Genomic DNA, 18,580 nt, shown 5'->3' with positions numbered 1-18,580 from the left:
AACAAAATGCCTCAAATCATCAACACAGCTTAAGATTACCGTGAAATTTGCCACACATATTCCCACTACATCAAGGAACAAATGCTACCCTTTTCACATTGGCCTGTTAAAGCACCACCAGCAGGTAGACTTTAGGGTAGCACTTTACAATAATGACCTGTTATAAATCATTTATAAACATTTATAAGCAGTTTGTAGATGAGTAATAAACATGAACAAACTGTTTATTGACATTTGTAAATGTTTACCTAAACATATAACTGTTTTAAACATCATTTACATGTTATTAGTAAGGTATTAGTAAGTAGTAAACTAATCATGAATAAACCATTTATATACATTTGTAAATGTTTATTAAATGATTTATAACCAATGCTAAAAATCACATATAATGTGTAGGAATGCATTTACAAATTTCTGTTAAGGTGACCTCCATGTTTGTTCATGTTTAATATACGCTTTGTAGATGTTATCAAGAGCCCTAATGTAAAGTGAAGACTCACGGTCGCAAGTTACTATGAAAACCTCAACCGGCTGTCTGTCAGTCCCTCCGCCAGTCTGTCCGTCATGACATGTCATGTCACGTCACGTCACACTTTTGGCCCTACTCTTATGTCCGGCACCGTTTCCCCTATCCATGCCAAACTTGCCAAACTGCTAAACATGAACAAACATGGAGGCCACATTAACAGACAGTTGTAAATAATGAATAGTCTTCACTTTACATTAGGGCTCTTGATAACATCTACTAATTATTTATAGATGTTTAAGGGATGTTTTACAAAGCATAACCATGAACAAACAAGGAGGCCACATTAACAGACAGATGTAAATAATCAGTAAGACTCCCTAATTGGGAGATAAGCAACCTCATGGTGGCGCTAGAAGAGGGACATATGAGAAATCAGGGGCGAAGGTTGTGGTTTGGCAGTCAAGGAGTGTGTGCAAAGTTTGGCATGGATAGGGGCAACGGTGCCGGAGATAAGAGTAGGGCCAAAAGTGTGACGTGACGTGACGTGATGTGATGTGATGTGACGTGGCGTGACGGATAGACAGACAGACAGCCGGTGGAGGTTTTCATAGTAACTTGCGACCGTGAGTCTTCACTTTACATTAGGGCTCTTGATAACATCTACAAAGCGTATATTAAACATGAACAAAGATGGAGGTCACCTTAACAGACATTTGTAAATGCATTTCCTACACATGAGGATTGGTGATTTTTAGCATTGGTTATAAATGATTTAGTAAACATTTACAAATGTATATAAATGGTTTATTCATGATTAGTTTACTACTTATTAATACCTTACTAAAAACATGTAAATGATGTTTAAAGCAGTTATAAATGTTTAGGTAAACAGTTACAAATGTCAATAAACAGTTTGTTCATGTTTATTACTCATCTACAAACTGTTTATAAATGTTTATAAATGATTTATAACAGGTCATTATTGTAAAGTGTTACCGACTTTGGTAAAACACATTTTTGGAACACAATGCCTCAAATCATGCATGCAGCACCCGACTGCCATGAAATGTCTAAGATTGGCGAAGAACACATGCCACCCTTTTTACATTGTCCTATTATAGCACCACCAGGACGCCTGGCCTGGTGGAGACCTGTGCTCAGAAGAGCACTGATCTAGTTATACCTGAGTTAACTTAAAGGGGAAGACCACCCATTTTCAATATTTAACTGTGTCATTAATATACCTTAGAGGAGTTGTGTAGAAATAGAAAAAAAGTTCCCCCCCTTCTGTGTTGCTTAGAACTGGAAGATTGATTTTGGGGTTTGTATTGTAAAGTACAACTTGATGACATCACACATTGTACTTTACAATACAAACCCCAAAATCAATCCTCCAGTTCTAGGCAACACAGAAGGGGGGGAACTTTTTTCTATTTCCACACAACTCCTCTAAGGTATATTAATGACATATTTCAATATTGAAAATGGGTGGTCTTCCCCTTTAAGTGTAAGAGAAACAGTAACAGAGCTTGAACAATCATGGGAATGCTTTAAAGGCTCTTAAAGAACAACTAAACATTACTCGTGTGTGTTCAGGTTGCCTAAAGATGCTCAGGTCGATTTCAAGCCCTCCGACATAAAGGTTTAGAGACAATTTACAGAGGAATGCTTGAAAAGCATTTTGGAGAACATCCGTCTCAGTGTCCCCTATTGTGTGCGCTGCATGTAGGGCTAAAGATGTAAATCCCTTGTATTGTTGAGAGGCATTAGCTTTGTGCCACCATGTTGAACATTTTTTTTAAATAAATAGATAAAGAATATGTCACTGCCATATTGACTTGATACCACGCTAACACTTGGTACCACAATACCACTTAGGGTAACTGTCATTTGAGCGTTGCGCTAGCTGCCAGAAACGTCAGTTTAGAGGCAACAACAGCACAAGCGTGAGTTGGCGTCACAGCATACAGTAGCAGCGCAAACAGATCTCGGCTTTCCTCCTTATCTGAAGAATAACAATTAAGCCAAAAAGATGTAGTCAGATGGTTGGAAAGCATTCATTTTCTCATCATGTACATCATTGTGGGCGCATGTTTCGCTGGTGTCTCATGACTTTGGTCACGTTGTTGCATTTTTTCTCCGACTGGTGTGTCCACAGTAGCAATTGACTCTGACTTGAGGTATTGAGCCTGACAAACCCAGCCTGATGTGTGCTTAAGTTGGGCTGGGTTGCAAAGGGCATGGTCATTTTGAACTTTTAGAACGTTTTCTTCCCAGCTGGTATAAGCAGTTGTTCTCTGTTCCTGGAATCGCTGGGCAGTTTCTCTGAGAAAAAAAAGAGCATAATATGTACTTTTCCTAAATCTACAAATGGCCTTTCACAAAGACAAATTTATGTATATAACCTTTATAGGGGCGCCCGCTGGCCTGGTGGTCAAGGCGCATACCACATACTGGGCTATGATGCCTGCTGGCGTTGCCGGTTCGATTCCCGATCCGGACGACCTTTGCAACATGTCATTCCCCATCTCTCTCCCTGTTTCCTGTCAGTCTACTGTCCTATCAATAAAGGCATAAAAAGCCCAAAAACAAATCTTAATTTCTTTTTTAAACCTTTATGTGCGTAAACACACTATAGTATCTTCTGTACATAATGTTGTTGTTGAATGTTGCAGGTTGCTGAATACACACTTCAAATAAAGGAATTGGAAGACAGGTTCAGAGAGAGGTCCGATGATTTTAAGATGATTCAGAGCGAGTGGAAGGCGATTAAGGAGTTTCATAAGAAGAAAGCCCAGATGGAGCAGGAGCTCAGCGATGTGAGGATAAATACGCAAATGATTACTGTACTTCACAGGTGTGTGTTTGGCCTTTATCACAGAACGATATCAGTAAACATTAACCCTGTGGTTTCCAGATTAGGGAAAGCATGCATGCTGCTGACAAACAACACCAGGACAACCTGGCCAGAATGGAGCACAGATTTTTCATTGAAAAGGTATGAAAGAGCTTTAACAGACATTTGTACTTTTATTTTGTCTTTCACAGTGGAAGAAATTAGGTAAATTCTGAAAGACTACACTGCAGTCATAAGATAAAGTAGACATGGAAATAGCTGTGGACTAATACGATCCAACTAAGTTAGTTGGCTCAGGAGGTAGAGCGGCCAGTTCGATCCTGGGCTTCCCCAGAGTTGGTGTTGAAGTGTCCTTGAGCAAGACACTGAACCCCTAATAATGAGCAGGTTGGTGCCTTGCATGGTTTCCTCTGCCATCGGTACATGAATGTATTTAGTGACATTGTTGGCTATTTTTTCTAAAAAAAGAAATTATTGCGACCGGTACTATGAAAATCTCTACCGGCTGTCTGTCCCTCTGTCAGTCAATCTGTCCGTCACGTCACGTCACGTCACGTCACGTCACGTCATGTCATACTTTTGGCCCTACTCTTATCTCCGGCACCGTTGCCCCTATCCATGCCAAACTTTGCACTCACACTCCTTAGCTGGCAAACCACAACCTCCGCCCCTGATTTCTCACGTGCCCCTCTTCTAGCACCACCATGAGGTTGCTTTAGCAGTGTGTATACATGCGACCGATTAGGGAGTCTTACTGGTAATAATGTTTGAAAATTGTTGAAAGTTTTTGAAGAATTCTGACATTTGGTGACAATGTTTGAAAGTCATGACGCCTATAATATAATGACATTCCCAAAATAGAGTTGAAAGTCGTTTATGACATCAAATTGAACAATTATCTAGTCATGCATAAAGCTAAAACAAGCAAAGAGACACACAGGAGTAACATTGAGTTGTGTCTATTCCTTTGCAGGCTCGCCTGGAGAGAGAGGCTGAGCAGAGGATCGCCCTGCTAGCCGAGAGAGCCCACAACGAAGCCATTGTGTGAGTGTCTCTCTGCTGTGTCATTACAGGCTAATTTTATTCTTCAAGCTGAACATTCAGGGCAGGGTAGAGCAGAAAAAGTAAATAAATCATTATGTATAGAAAACAAGGTTATTGTTTCCACTGCACATCATGTTGTCATGTTCACGAGTGTGTACATCACTCACAGAGAACGATTACATTCCTAGCAGTCTCACTCTCAACTGCCTCTGCCTTGTCTTAAATATACTTAAATGTTGTTTTGATTCCACATTTTACCATGCATAAGACCTTGGTGTTGGTGAGCCTTGGATGTTGATTTGAGTTGAGTACCACTCAGGGACGTGCTGGCCATTGGGAAAAGCGGGACAACTCCCGAACGGCCGGTTCATTCCCGGCCGGTCCAGGCCTGCCATTAGGAGAAAATTCAAAATAAAATGTCAGCAAAGCCCTGCTTCATCATATAAGGCCATTGCACAAAAGTAGTGAAAACAGCAGATCTACAAGCACACAACGCCTCGTGGTGTGAGGCGTTGTGTGCTTGTAGATCGGCTGTTTTCACTAGTTTAAATCATTTTTAAAATGATAAATACAAAACAAACTGTTTTGGACATACAAGGTTTCCCCCCGACAACGTCGAAATATAACTCATGTACAGTAATTGGCCCACTGGGTTGTCACTTGTCATGATCTGCAGCAGCGCTATAGAGAGAGATCTCTCTCTATGCGCGCAATGAGGGCCTCTCCAACTCTTTTTCCTGGGCTGAATCAGGGGCCCAGCACGTCCCTGGTATCACTAATTGATTTTAAGTGTGAACACACTCAAGTTTGACCCAGTTTCATTTAATTTGCTGACTAAGAGCACAGAATGTGACTGGGATGTATTAGTCATGATTTACTCTACATACACATCTCATTCTATTCTGCTCCAAAGCCAATTCACCAGCTATGAGTGAATCACAGTAAATTAACAGGCCACAAATAGTATTTAAAATAACATTTGTGGGGCGTCCGGGTGGCTGCGCACCACCATGGAGGCTGAGGTTTGATTCCTCCGTGGGGCTTTCAGCTTGTCCGGGCGCTCAAAATGAGCAGCAACTCTTACAGGTTGACCAGGGCACCTGTCTGCAGAGAGAGAAAGAGGGGGGATAGCGTGTTCCTCACTGTGAAGGTCTTTGCTGTCAGGTGAAAGGAAGCATCTGGTGACTCCATGTGTGTCGGAGAAGAAACGTGATTGTCATTCATTTCTAGGGAGTTGCTAACCCAACGCAGACCCTTTTTTACTGCTTCTTCCGTGTTTTTACCGATGACATCGCGGGGCCCTTTCTTGCCGTTTCTCGTCTCGTATGCACAGTATTGTCTACCTCTGTGCGCAAGCCCTTGGTCGAAACCGTTTTCGCATGTTGTCGCAAGTTACTATGAAAACTTCCACCGGCTGTCAGTCCGTCTGTCCGCCACGTCACGTCACGTCACGTCACATCACGTCACACTTTTGGCCCTATTCTTATCTCCCCCTATCGATGCCAAACTTTGCACACACACTCCTTGGATGGCAACTCACAACCTCCTGTTTTTTTTGCAAAACACATTTGTGCACTGCTCCTACAGATTTTGGTCATGTCATCAACATGGATCTGTCCCATTTCCCAAATTCCCTCCTGATTGGCTACGATTTCCTTCTAAGGTTTGTGCATGCGACCTGACAGTCTCTTATCTCCCGATTAGGGAGTCTTACTGGTAACCTGTGTGTGAGCGTGCGTGCGTGCGTGCATGCGTTGCGTGACATGACGTAACGTGCGTGCGTGCGTGCGTGCGTGCGTGTGTGAGAGAAACTAAACAATTTTAGAAAGTTTCAGACATGGCCTTTCTTTCTGATCCCAAATCAACAGCCAGCTGGATGACGCCTCGCGCTCTGTTTTCAAGGAGAACGTCCGACTGAATGAGGCACTCAACTATCACATGAAGGAGGTGGAAGACCTGAGGAGATTGACGGCGTCAATGGTTGAGGAAAACGCCTCTCTTGCACTGAACAAGGTATGCTTAAACCAGGGGACAGGAGACAGGGATGTTGGACAGAGACTAATCACACCCAAAAAAAGGAACTTTTAATCCTTTTTGGTCAGGAAACACTTGTCAGATGATCTGTGGAGGGTGTATTTCAGGTGGTATTTCCCCTGTGCTGTTTACTTGTGCTGACCCTGTGTATTTAGCTTGTGGTCCTACTTTCCCCTCACCTCCTAGTGCTTGCCAGCCTCTCTGTGGTTCGTGGTTGTGGTGAGAGTTTCCACCGGCAAATGGTCTCCATTTCCCCTCCCCCAACTCGATAGATAGATACCTTTATTATCCCAAGGGGGAAAATTTGTTGCCCAGAGGCAGCACAGCAGTATAAGGTTATTTACAAAGTTACAGAGAAGTATGAAAAAGATAAAAAGAAAAAACAAGAACAGAGTACAGAGTACAGTAAGTACAGTAAGAGCAAGGTACAACAGGAAAGGGAACGAATAATATATATACATAAAGTGTCTTAAAGCACGACTATCAAAAAATAATACAGTGCCCAAATCAAAGTGACCATACAGTCAATGCTAGTTAGTGCAACAAGTATCTCTACATCAAGTCAAACACAAGCAGAAATACTAAAAGAAAATTACTAAAACAACCTAATAGTGCAGTGTCCAAAGGTCAGAGCGATAAAAACAACTAGCAAAAAAGAATAAAAATAAACAAGAAAGGGTGATGCGGCAAGACGCACAAAAACACACCCTCCCTGGAAGGTCCTTAGAGGTCAAAGTCAGTGCAGATATAGTTCCAGTAAGGAAAAAAAGGCTACCGTCGTCCTACGTTAGGAAGGTAGTTTTCCGGTAATGATTTTCTAAAACAAACACATACTTAATACATTAATCTCATAAGTACAATTTCATTGGTTAGGACCTTACCACACTCTAAACTAAATTACACCAAAGGCTACTTTAAATCTTACTTTAACATAAGGTAAGTCAGTCACCTTCTGAAATCTTCTACATCAACACAGACTGCATAGAACTTTTATCTGATCTGACCTGATCTAATTGTCACAACCATTATCTATCTCAGTCAGGCATTACATTTTGTTTGAATAGGCATTGTGAACTTGTAGATCGTCTATTTTCCAAAAAGATTGCCTCTTTCTTATATTCTGAGGATTGTAGTGCTAATGTTTATTAGCAGCACAATTTATGGGTTTGGAAGTTTGACACACAGCAGTGGAGTCAGCATAGCTGGAGCTAATGGGCTTCAAAATGTGCCTAATGAAAAGGGACAACCCACCACAATACAGTTTTTTTATTGTGTTTGTCTTATTATCAGTTTGTGTACCCTATCCAGTTGACGTAAATAAATGGGAATTTGTTTGCTGATTAGATAAGGCTGTGATCAATCAAACTTGCACATCACATCAGGAAGGCCACATGGTTTTGGCCCAATACATTTGGGAATCTAGGCACTGATTTGTTATGAATGGAATACTGCACTGCATTTTCACTGTGCTGAGTGCGCCAGATTATCACCTTCTAACAAGAATAAACTATAGTACATGTCATTTGTTTGATATAACAGTATAGTATAAGATCACATGTCCGTGACCCCTAATGTAGGTAACCTCACAAAAGCGGCCTGCTCACTCCTCATACACTGAAGTGAGCTCAGTTCGGGGCTCTCATCAGGTTGGCAGAGGGAGAGCGGCGCACAGGATTACAGTTTAGGCAATTGGCACTGGGTGAAAAATAGGTTCTGAAATCATGGGATAAGAAAAAGAAAACATCTTGCCTGGCATTGTGGGTTAGCCTATTGGGTGAGTAGAATTAGTATTTTTGTTTTACCTACAGGGGAGATTGAATTAAGAGCCTTTGTGATACAGCTCTGATATCTTCTTTGCAATGGTGGACTTGAACCAACAGCCTTTATAGTGGTGTATTTTTGATCAATTAGTAGTGATAATTACATCCATATTTGTCTCCGCCAGGCTGGACGGCCGAGGGTCAGAGACTATGTTTTTGCCCCTGTCCGACCGTCTGTCCGCCCTTTCATCTATGTGTCCATGTGTTTGTCCGTGAACAGCTAATCTCACAGTTGGATAGATTGGAGTGAAACCTTAAACACGCACTCCTAGGAGGCCAAGGAACAACCTCTGCCCCCCAAATAGGACAGTAATAGCGTCACCAGAGGCCAATTTCTGCTTAAAACATTTATATATATATTTTTTCTTTCATATGGTTACCCGTATTTTCCGGACTATAAGGCGCACTTAAAAGCCTTTAATTTTCTCAAAAAACTACAGTGCGCCTTATAGTCCAGTGCGCCTTATATATGGATCATTCATTGACATTGACATTCTCTTTAGCACAGCTCCATCTGTTGGATGCATAACACAATGGTAGCGTCTATTATGTGCGCCTTATAGTCAGGTGCGCCTTATATATGAAAACAGTTTGAAAATAGACCATTCATTGACAGTGCGCCTTATAGTCAGGTGCGCCTTATAGTCCAGAAAATACTGTAACTTAAATTTAAAAGGTAGAGATTGCTAGAGTTAGATCCAAAGTTAGTCTTTTATTTCAAACATGTAATCATCATACACAAGTAGTTTATTCAGAGCTTTACTGTAGGAATGGCATTCTAACAACCAAGGGTGCACATAACTTTGCACAGTTGAACATAGTGTTGTTTGAACAATCATGTTCTACATTATGCCATGTTAACCACTTGCACCCTAGCATCCCTACTTTGGTGGGAACATTGGCAGAAAATAGCAAATCCGCAACACGTTGTGAATTTGTAGTCTGCTATTTTTGGTAAAGAGATTTCTTAATTATGAGTTTACAAAGTATAGAGGGTATAAGTGGTTAGTTAAACAAAATTAAGATAGAGAGTGGAAGACTCTAATGGTTGTGCTAAAAAACTGTAATGCTGTTGCAGTTGAACAGTATTGCCTAATTTATGCTTATAGCCGATCTACAATGAGCCTGTACATCTGATAATTTCAGTGTGAGACAGCTTTGTACTATGAAGCATAAGGGCTCGAACACACTGCCTGACATTTTGAGCCGATTGTGCTGTCGCTGACCATTTTTGGCGCTGTGTGTGTGTGTGCGTGGCGCGCACGCACACACATGCGGTGAGAGACGGAAAATCTAGCGCCCGCTCTCGTGCATTAGAATAAAAACAAATGTAGATTGGCTATGTATCTGGGATTGTCCGAGCGTTTCTGGCAAAAATCGCGCACTTTACGATAAAAGCATGAAATTTGACACACAGTTGGAACATGCCATATGGGTCCCTACCACAGGGTAGTGGTCCAGGCACCTAGGTTGGTAATCCAGCCCCTGCAGCGTTGCGGGTTCGAGTCCCGATCCTGGTGATCCTTGCTGCGTGTCACCCCCCCATCTCTCTCCCCGTTTCCTGTCAGCCTACAGTGCACCTATCAATAAAGGCCCCCCCCAAAAAAATATATATATCTTAAAAAAAAAGAACATGCCATATGATTTGTTTTGGCTATAGGGACATCGCAGATTGTCTTAGGAAACCTGTGAAAGCCAATCAAAGTTGGGGTCTCATAGACTTTACTATACAGTAAAATAATTACAAAAAGGGTTAGGGTTTAGTAGCATGTGAGGGGTCAAACTAGGGTTTTTTCGGGATTCTGAATCCAATGCAAGCATTGCAGGAAAAACATTCCTTTCCGAAAAACTGACCCCACAAAACTGTGAAAAGGGGGGCTGTTTGTAGCCCAAGAGAGATGGTGTAGTGGTATAAAGATCAGCCTCACAGTGCGGGGTTTCATGTTCAAATCCCAGGCCCCCTACAGATCATTGCTGTTGCTTTTTGACATTTTCAAGGTTAAAATACAAAAGAATACTTAAGGCACCAGAAAGTACAAGTAGTCGGATCAGCCTTGCAGTGCCGAGGTTCCATGTTCAAATCTCAATCCTCCTACGTTGCTGTAGAGCTTTGACCTTTTCAAGGTTAAAATACAAAAGTATTACTCAAAAGCACTGGCAAGTCCTTGCAATGAGAGATATGGCGTAGTGGTCTAAAGATTAGACTCTCAGTACAGAGGTTGAGTGTTCATATCCCAGTCCACCTACAGTTCATTACTGGAGCACTTCGACCTTTTCAAGGCTAAAATAAGAGAGGAGATACCTGTTGAGGGCTCAAAGATGCCTTGGCTCAATGGTGTGGTGCGCTTGATCGGTTGTCCCAGCTACAGACAGGTTTCAGACAGGTTCAAGTCCCATGCCCAAGGTACAGTACATGGAGGACCATCAGGAGGGTGTCCCTCCCCCTGTTTCCTGAGAAGTAAAGGTGTAGGGTTATGTCTGAAAGAACTCTGTCCAGCCATTATTTTACAGGAAAAACTTCTAAATAGTGAAATTCAACTGGCTTTTTATTACAGGAAAAACTGACTTTATGGCCTGAATCACCATTCTGTTTGGTCTGAGGAGTGCAGAAAATTTAGACAAGACAGTAAAAATGTTCGTTGAGATTGTTGAACCCTTGACCTTTGGTTTTTAAACCCCAGAATTATCTTGTATGCCACAACCGTGAGCTAACCACTGGTGTAGCTCTCTTGCCACGTGAGCATGGGAAATCTTTGACATTAACCATAGTCTGCACCATAGCCATTAACCATATCATCACCATAGTCAGTACCATGGAAAATCTAACCGACAGGACTTGATTACATGACTATAGATATGTAACCCTTTGCATGAGGTTTGGACACAATCTGTCAGAGTAGTATAACATTGGGCTAGTGTGAAAAATAGCATTATTTCAGTGTGTCCAATTGTCAGGGGTCACTTACAGTAGGTTTTACTTTGCTCTTGTGTTCCTTTTATTGTCTCCACCAGCCGAAGGCTGAGGGAGAGTATGTTTTCCCCTCCGTCCGTGTGTCCGTCCGTGCGTCCGTGCGTCCTCGCAGATTGTGAACGCCAAATCTCAGTCGCCGTTGGCCCGGTCGCTGCCAAAGTGAGCACACACATTCCCTGGATGCCAATCTAGAACCTCTGCCCTAAATTTTTCAAATGGGCCTTTTCTAGCGCCAACTAGTGGCCGATGTTTGCTAAACACATTTCTGTGCACTACTCTTACAGATTTTGTCCAAAAATCCTACAAATCGGTAGGCAATATCTCGACAGTCATGTGATCGACACGGATCTGTCCGATTTTGCATATTCCATCCTGATTGGCTAAGATTGGCTTCCAAAGTTTGTGGGATTGAGCCGTTTTGAACAAAATGCCTCAAATCACAAACGCAAAGTGCAATTATCATGAAATCGCGCACACACGTTCCCACAAGGCCGAGGAAGAAATGCCACTTAATTTTTTTTTATCAGCCTCATGGTGGCGCTATAACAGCCCGATTTGTGGTTTTACCTATAACTCCACCGATCAGTTTCAAACTTTGTAAGCGCACTCCCTAGAGGCTAAGGATAAACCTTTGCCCTGCATTTTTCACATCAGCCTTTTATAGCGCCACCTTTGGGCCGACTTATGTAAAACACATTTTTGGATATTACTCCTTGAGATTTTATCCAAAAATCATGCAAATCGGTACACAGTATCTCTATAGTCATGTGATCAAGTCCGATCCGTCTGATATTTCACATTCCATCCTGATTGGCTAATATTAGCTTCCAAAGTTTGCAGGACTGCTCCGTTTTTGAACAAAATGCCTCAAATCATCAACGCTAGGGATGTCCCGATACCACTTTTTTGCTGACCGAGTACAAGTACGAGTTCTTCATTTTGAGTACTCGCCGATACCGAGTACCGATACGAGTACAATTAATAATACAAAATGTCTTTAAATTACTTTTTTTTCTCTTCCTTTTTTATTTTTTTTATCAGACGTTCCTCACTTTCTGCCTGTATATAACACATTAAATTGCATTGCTTTCCCAGAACATGGCACAACTGCCACACATTTCACTTTCTTTTTAAGGTTTAGCCCATGGAAATTCCTGTACTGTGCATGATCTTCTAGATCTGCTATGCTCAAACATTTTGTATTTTTACTTTTGATACTTTAAAGGACCTACACCATGAATTTTCACTTTTTCTATTTTAAAACCTTTTTTTGGGGTCCCACTGGCACCTTCTATCCTCACAAAGTCCTATTTCTGTACATTGTGTCTTTCTCTGGTTTTGGGAAGACAGAGATGAAAAGCTTTCCACGGGTTCTCAGAACAGTGCTGTTCTGAGAGTTGACGCATGTGACGTCACAAGCGTTTCCCGTTTTTTTTTCAGTCAAAAAAAAAAAAAATTCAATTTTTTTTTTTTTCAAAAATCTTTTTTTTCAAAACTTTTTTTTTTAAAAAACTGTCAAAAAGTCAAAAAAAAAAAAAAAAAAAAAAAAAAAAAACCCCACTAGATGCGCCCCTGAGCAAACAGAGGCCGTTTTGGTATTGCAGCTGGAGAGCCTCATTATAGTAGAGCTAGAACAAACAAAAATAATGGTCAGAGTGTTTGTTGAGGGTTAAAACCTGTCTAAGACTCAATTTTGAGCATATATTTATACAAAAAATATAGTTTTAAAAGCATGGTGTAGGCCCTTTAAGAGAGAGAGAGAAAGGCGAAGTGGCGGAACACACAGGGTACTCGGGCGCTTTGTGAGCAGTATCGGACGAGTACCGATACCACAAAATAGGCCGGTATCGGGGCGAGTACCGATACCACGAGTACCGATACCGCATCCCTAATCAACGCAGCTTGCGATTACCGTGACATTTGCCACACATATTCCCACTAGGTCAAGGAACAAATGCTACCTTTTTAACATTGTCCTGTTATAGCGCCACCAGCAGGTAGACTTTAGCAAAACACATTTTTGGAACACAATGCTTGAAATCATGCATGCAGCGTCCGATTGCCATGAAAGATCTAAGGTGAAGAACATATGCCACCCTTTTTACATTGGCCTATTATACAGTAGCACCACCAGGACGCACGGCCTGGTGGAGACCTGTGCTCGGAAGAGCACTGCTTCTAGTTTTGTATTGTGACTAGTTTTCCCTGTCTACCCAGGTTACTGTTACCTGTCTTGTCTCACCTCCCTGTGCTTGCTAGTTTTCTCCACCTGTGTCCTGTTAGTCTCTTAGCCAATCCCCGGGTTGATTGTCGTGTTCACCTGTGTCTGGTTAACCCTGTGAGTATTTAAACCCTCAGTTCCTTGAGTTCTCTGCCAGTACTTGAATGTTTTTACAGTGTACAGTTAAGTATGTTTAGTCATAAATAAATGGTAAATGGTGCATTTATATAGCGCTTTTAATCCAAAGCGCTTTACATAGATTGTGCATTACATTCACCCATTCACACACACATTCATACACCGGTGGCAGGAAGGAGGAAGCCATGCAAGGCACCAACCTACTCACCGGAGGCAATTAGGGGTTCAGAGTCTTGCCCAAGGACCCTTCGACATTAACTCAGGGGGAGCCCGGATTCGAACTGGGAACCCTACGGGATTTATACCCTTCGTGCTCTAATACCAGTTTCTCTACCCCTGAGCTATGCCGCCCCATAAAGGTCTTACAATTTTGCAGTTAAAATATTAATTTCATACTTTCTTGTGAGGCTAAACCGTTTGCAGTGCAGCTAATAGCTATCAGTTGTTGTATTTAGATTGGTGTTTGTTGCAATAAATACATAAAATGGAAGTGGTCGTTTTCAATTTACGTAATTTGTTATTGAACAGCTCAAAGCAATGCAGTTCAGAGGTTTTCTCAAATAAACGTAATTTAGCTACTCAATGAAGCTGGAGTCATAAATACCACAATGAGAAACTATTTGCAAACAGTCATATTTTTATTCAACTGTCAAAAGTGAAAACCGCAAATGCACTTGAACAAAAACATTTAAAATAGAACTTGGTTGAAACTGCTATAGTCTTGAAAATCTGAACCTAAGAAATTGTGCTTTCAATGAAAGTGTAAAGCTGGGTGTTCTAATAAGATAGTTAAAAGAACAACCTAAATTCCAGTTCTCTTAATGAAGCCTAGTCATAAGTAGTCATCTAGTAGTTTCAGTCATTCTGTCAGGGGTAGAGGTGTTTGCTGTGGATTTTCATCTATCTACCTGTCGGCTCTCCTTTTCACTTTAAATATCACCTCCAACCTATCATTAGTGTGAATAGCCTGGTGGTGCAGAAGTAAAGCAGAGGACTCACAACCTGAAGGTTGTGGGTTTGAATCTCGCTGCTGGAAAGTCTTTAACTTTGGTCTTTTTAAGGTGAAATGCATGGAAGCAGCTCCACCTCCCTCATCACGCCCTCTTTTAGCTCTGGTAGGAGAGGGTGGGCCATAGAGAAAACCTGCCTCCACAGGGGAGGAGTTAATACATTTACATATTAATTATATAATTCATTTTCACTTCTGTTTGATTTTTTTGAGGTATTTGTTATTGTTTAATTGTGTTATTTTTTTTTTACCCTATTGCAAGTTCGATTTCATCCAAGTTATTTTATTGAGGCTTTTGAGACTTATTGTAGTTGTTTTGTTTTTAATAGTTTTTTAGTTTTATTTAAGCTTTGAACCTCCAACGTTTGGTATGTGGAAGAAGCAAGTGAGAACATGATTATAATACTTAACCTTGTAGAATTTAGATTGAGTGACAATTTGAAATTGTGGTCTAGAACTGCAACCGTGAGCGTACAAACCACTGACATAGGTCTGCTGCCACAGAAGCGAGATCATCACCATTACACTTAATCTGTACTGCAGTTTCCACCATAGCCACTTGGCATCATGGAAACTTGGGATCGCACGATTATAGATATATGTTATTTGCCTGAGGATTGGATGCAATCTGTCTGAGAAATATAACATTTAGATAGTGTGAAAATTATTTCAGTGTGTCCTGTTTTCAGTGATCATTTACAGTAGGTTTTGCTTTGCTCTTGTGTTCCTTACTTCCTTTTATTTAGTAGTCATCATTGTTCCTTGTTTTGTCTGCCTACTCTTGTTACTGTTACCTCCTTCACTCCCTGTGCTTGCTAGTTTTCTCCACCTGTGTCCTGTTAGTCTCTTAGCCAATCCCTGTGTTGATTGTCAGTTGTGTTCACCTGTGTCTGGTTAACACTGTGAGTATTTAAATCCTCAGTTCCTCAATTCTATCTCTGCCTGCACTTGAATGTTTTACAGTGTTCAGTAGTTATTTCTCTGTATATGCAACGGTTATTCTTGTGATCCTGTGTATGGTGGAATCAACCTTTGTGTATTTGTCCTGCTCTGCCTCTTGATTATCTCTTGAGTCACACCTTGATCAAAAGGAGTTTAGTATCTTTAAGTCAGCTACAATATTCTATGAAAAATGTCATACTCTGAGGAGTAAGTCATACAATATTGCAGTTATAATATGTCATACTTTCTTGTGAGGCTAAATTGTTTGCTGTACAGCTATCAGTTGTTTTATTTAAATGATGTTTGTTGCAATAAATACAATGGAAGTGGTCGTTTTTATGCTAATCAATGAAATTGGGTTTATAATACCACAATGAGAACAAGTTATAAGCAGTCATATTTTTCTTATTCAACGGTTAAAAGTGAAAACCGCAAATGCACCTGATTCAACAAAAACATTGAAACTGCTATAGTTTTGATCACCTGAAACTAAGTTTCTCTAGTTTTTTTTAAACAAATTGTGCTTTCAATGAAATTGTAAATCTGTGTGTTCCAATAAGATGGTTTTAAAGAACAACCAACAAAACTTCAACAAAATTGGAGTTGTCATAATGAACCCTCCCTGGTCATAAGAGTAGATTCAGTCATTCTGTCAGGGGTAGAGGTGTTTGCTGTGGGTTTTCATCTATTGACCTGTCTGCTCTCCTTTTCACTTTAAATATAACCTCCGACTTCTCATTAGAGTGAAAAGCCTGGTGGTGCAGCAGAAAAGCATAGGGCTCACAACCTGAAGGTTGTGGGTTTGAATCTCACTACTGCAAAGTCTTTAACTTTGGTCTTTTTAAGGCGAAATGCATGGAAGCAGCCCACCTCCCTCTTTTTTCTCTGGTAGGAGAGGGAGGAGCTTTGGAGGCAGCCCAACCTCTTCTTCACGCCCTCTTTTAGCTCCGGTATGAGAGGGTGGAGCATAGATAAACCCTGCCTCCAGGGGGAGGAGCTTAATATATTTACATATTAATTATATAATTAATTTCCACATTTCTGTTTGATTCTTTTGAGGAATTTGTTGTTGTTTATTTTTGTACTTTGTTTATATTACCCCAATGCAAGTTTGACTTTAACCATTCCAGGTATTTTATTGAGGCTTTTGAGATTTTTGTTGTTTGAGTTGTTTGTTTTGAGTTTAGTTTTAGTTTTGTTTGAGTTTTGAACCTACAACCTTTGGTACATGAACCTTTGGTTTATCTTTTGAGCCATGCTGGCATGGAGAAATAACCGGGAATGTGATACTTAACCCACCTTTTAGAATTCAAATAGACAGTGAAAAGTTGAGTTATAGTTTTGTTTGAGCTTTGAACCCACAACCTTTGGTACATGAACCTTCGATTTATCTTTGGAGCCATGCTGGCATGGAGAAATAACTGGGAATGTGATACTTAACCCACCTTTTAGAATTCAAATAGACAGTGAAAAGTTGAGTTATAGTTTTGTTTGAGCTTTGAACCCACAACCTTTGGTACATGAACCTTCGATTTATCTTTTGAGCCATGCTGGCATGGAGAAATAACCGGGAATGTGATACTTAACCCACCTTTTAGAATTCAAATAGACAGTGAAAAGTTGAGTTATAGTTTTGTTTGAGCTTTGAACCCACAACCTTTGGTACATGAACCTTCGATTTATCTTTTGAGCCATGCTGGCATGGAGAAATAACCGGGAATGTGATACTTAACCCACCTTTTAGAATTCAAATAGACAGTGAAAAGTTGAGTTATAGTTTTGTTTGAGCTTTGAACCCACAACCTTTGGTACACGATACTTCGATTTATCTTTGGAGCCATGCTGGCATGGAGAAATAACCGGGAATGTGATACTTAACCCACATTTTAGAATTCAAATAGACAGTGAAAAGTTGAGTTGTAGTTTTGTTTTAGCTTTGAACCCACAACCCTTGGTACATGAAACTTCGATTTATCTTCGGAGTCATGCCGGCATGGAGAAATAACCGGGAATGTGATACTTAACCCACCTTTTAGAATTCATATAGACAGTGAAAAGTTGAGTCATACAGTAGTTTTGTTTGAGCTTTGAAACCACAACCTTTGGTACACGAAACTTCGATTTATCTTTTGAGCCATGCCGGCATGGAGAAATAACCGGGAATGTGATACTTAACCCACCTTTTGGAATTCAAATAGACAGTGAAAAGTTGAGTTATAGTTTTGTTTGAGCTTTGAAACCACAACCTTTGGTACACGAACCTTCGATTTATCTTTTGAGCCATGCTGGCATGGAGAAATAACCGGGAATGTGATACTTAACCCACCTTTTAGAATTCAAATAGACAGTGAAAAGTTGAGTCATAGTTTTGTTTGAGCTTTGAAACCACAACCTTTGGTACACGAAACTTCGATTTATCTTTTGAGCCATGCTGGCATGGAGAAATAACCGGGAATGTGATAGTTAACCCACCTTTTAGAATTCAAATAGACAGTGAAAAGTTGAGTTATAGTTTTGTTTGAGCTTTGAAACCACAACCTTTGGTACATGAACCTTCGATTTATCTTTTGAGCCATGCTGGCATGGAGAAATAACCGGGAATGTGATACTTAACCCACCTTTTAGAATTCAAATAGACAGTGAAAAGTTGAGTTATAGTTTTGTTTGAGCTTTGAAACCACAACCTTTGGTACATGAACCTTCGATTTATCTTTTGAGCCATGCTGGCATGGAGAAATAACCGGGAATGTGATACTTAACCCATCTTTTAGAATTCAAATAGACAGTGAAAAGTTGAGTCATAGTTTTGTTTGAGCTTTGAAACCACAACCTTTGGTACACGAAACTTCGATTTATCTTTTGAGCCATGCCGGCATGGAGAAATAACCGGGAATGTGATACTTAACCCACCTTTTGGAATTCAAATAGACAGTGAAAAGTTGAGTTATAGTTTTGTTTGAGCTTTGAAACCACAACCTTTGGTACACGAACCTTCGATTTATCTTTTGAGCCATGCTGGCATGGAGAAATAACCGGGAATGTGATACTTAACCCACCTTTTAGAATTCAAAT

General features: G+C 40.6%; 1 protein-coding gene across 1 annotated transcript in view; it reads left to right on the top strand.

The window, feature by feature from the left end:
• The window catches only part of bbof1a (basal body orientation factor 1a), a gene marked incomplete at its 5' end in the record, with an annotated part of 31,776 nt that overhangs the window by 6,906 nt on the left and 6,290 nt on the right, over nucleotides 1-18,580 (top strand). The window contains 4 exons of the mRNA XM_080750901.1: nucleotides 3,148-3,291; nucleotides 3,390-3,470; nucleotides 4,303-4,373; nucleotides 6,242-6,386. Of these exons, the coding sequence (XP_080607027.1) occupies nucleotides 3,148-3,291; nucleotides 3,390-3,470; nucleotides 4,303-4,373; nucleotides 6,242-6,386 (441 nt within the window). The remainder of the gene's footprint in view (nucleotides 1-3,147; nucleotides 3,292-3,389; nucleotides 3,471-4,302; nucleotides 4,374-6,241; nucleotides 6,387-18,580) is intronic.

This window comes from Nannobrachium achirus (genome assembly GCF_963921795.1).
Source record: "Nannobrachium achirus genome assembly, chromosome: 20".
Lineage (NCBI taxonomy): Eukaryota > Metazoa > Chordata > Actinopteri > Myctophiformes > Myctophidae > Nannobrachium > Nannobrachium achirus.
Note: the sequence above shows the minus strand (reverse complement) of the source record. Positions and strands in the feature narration are given on the sequence as shown.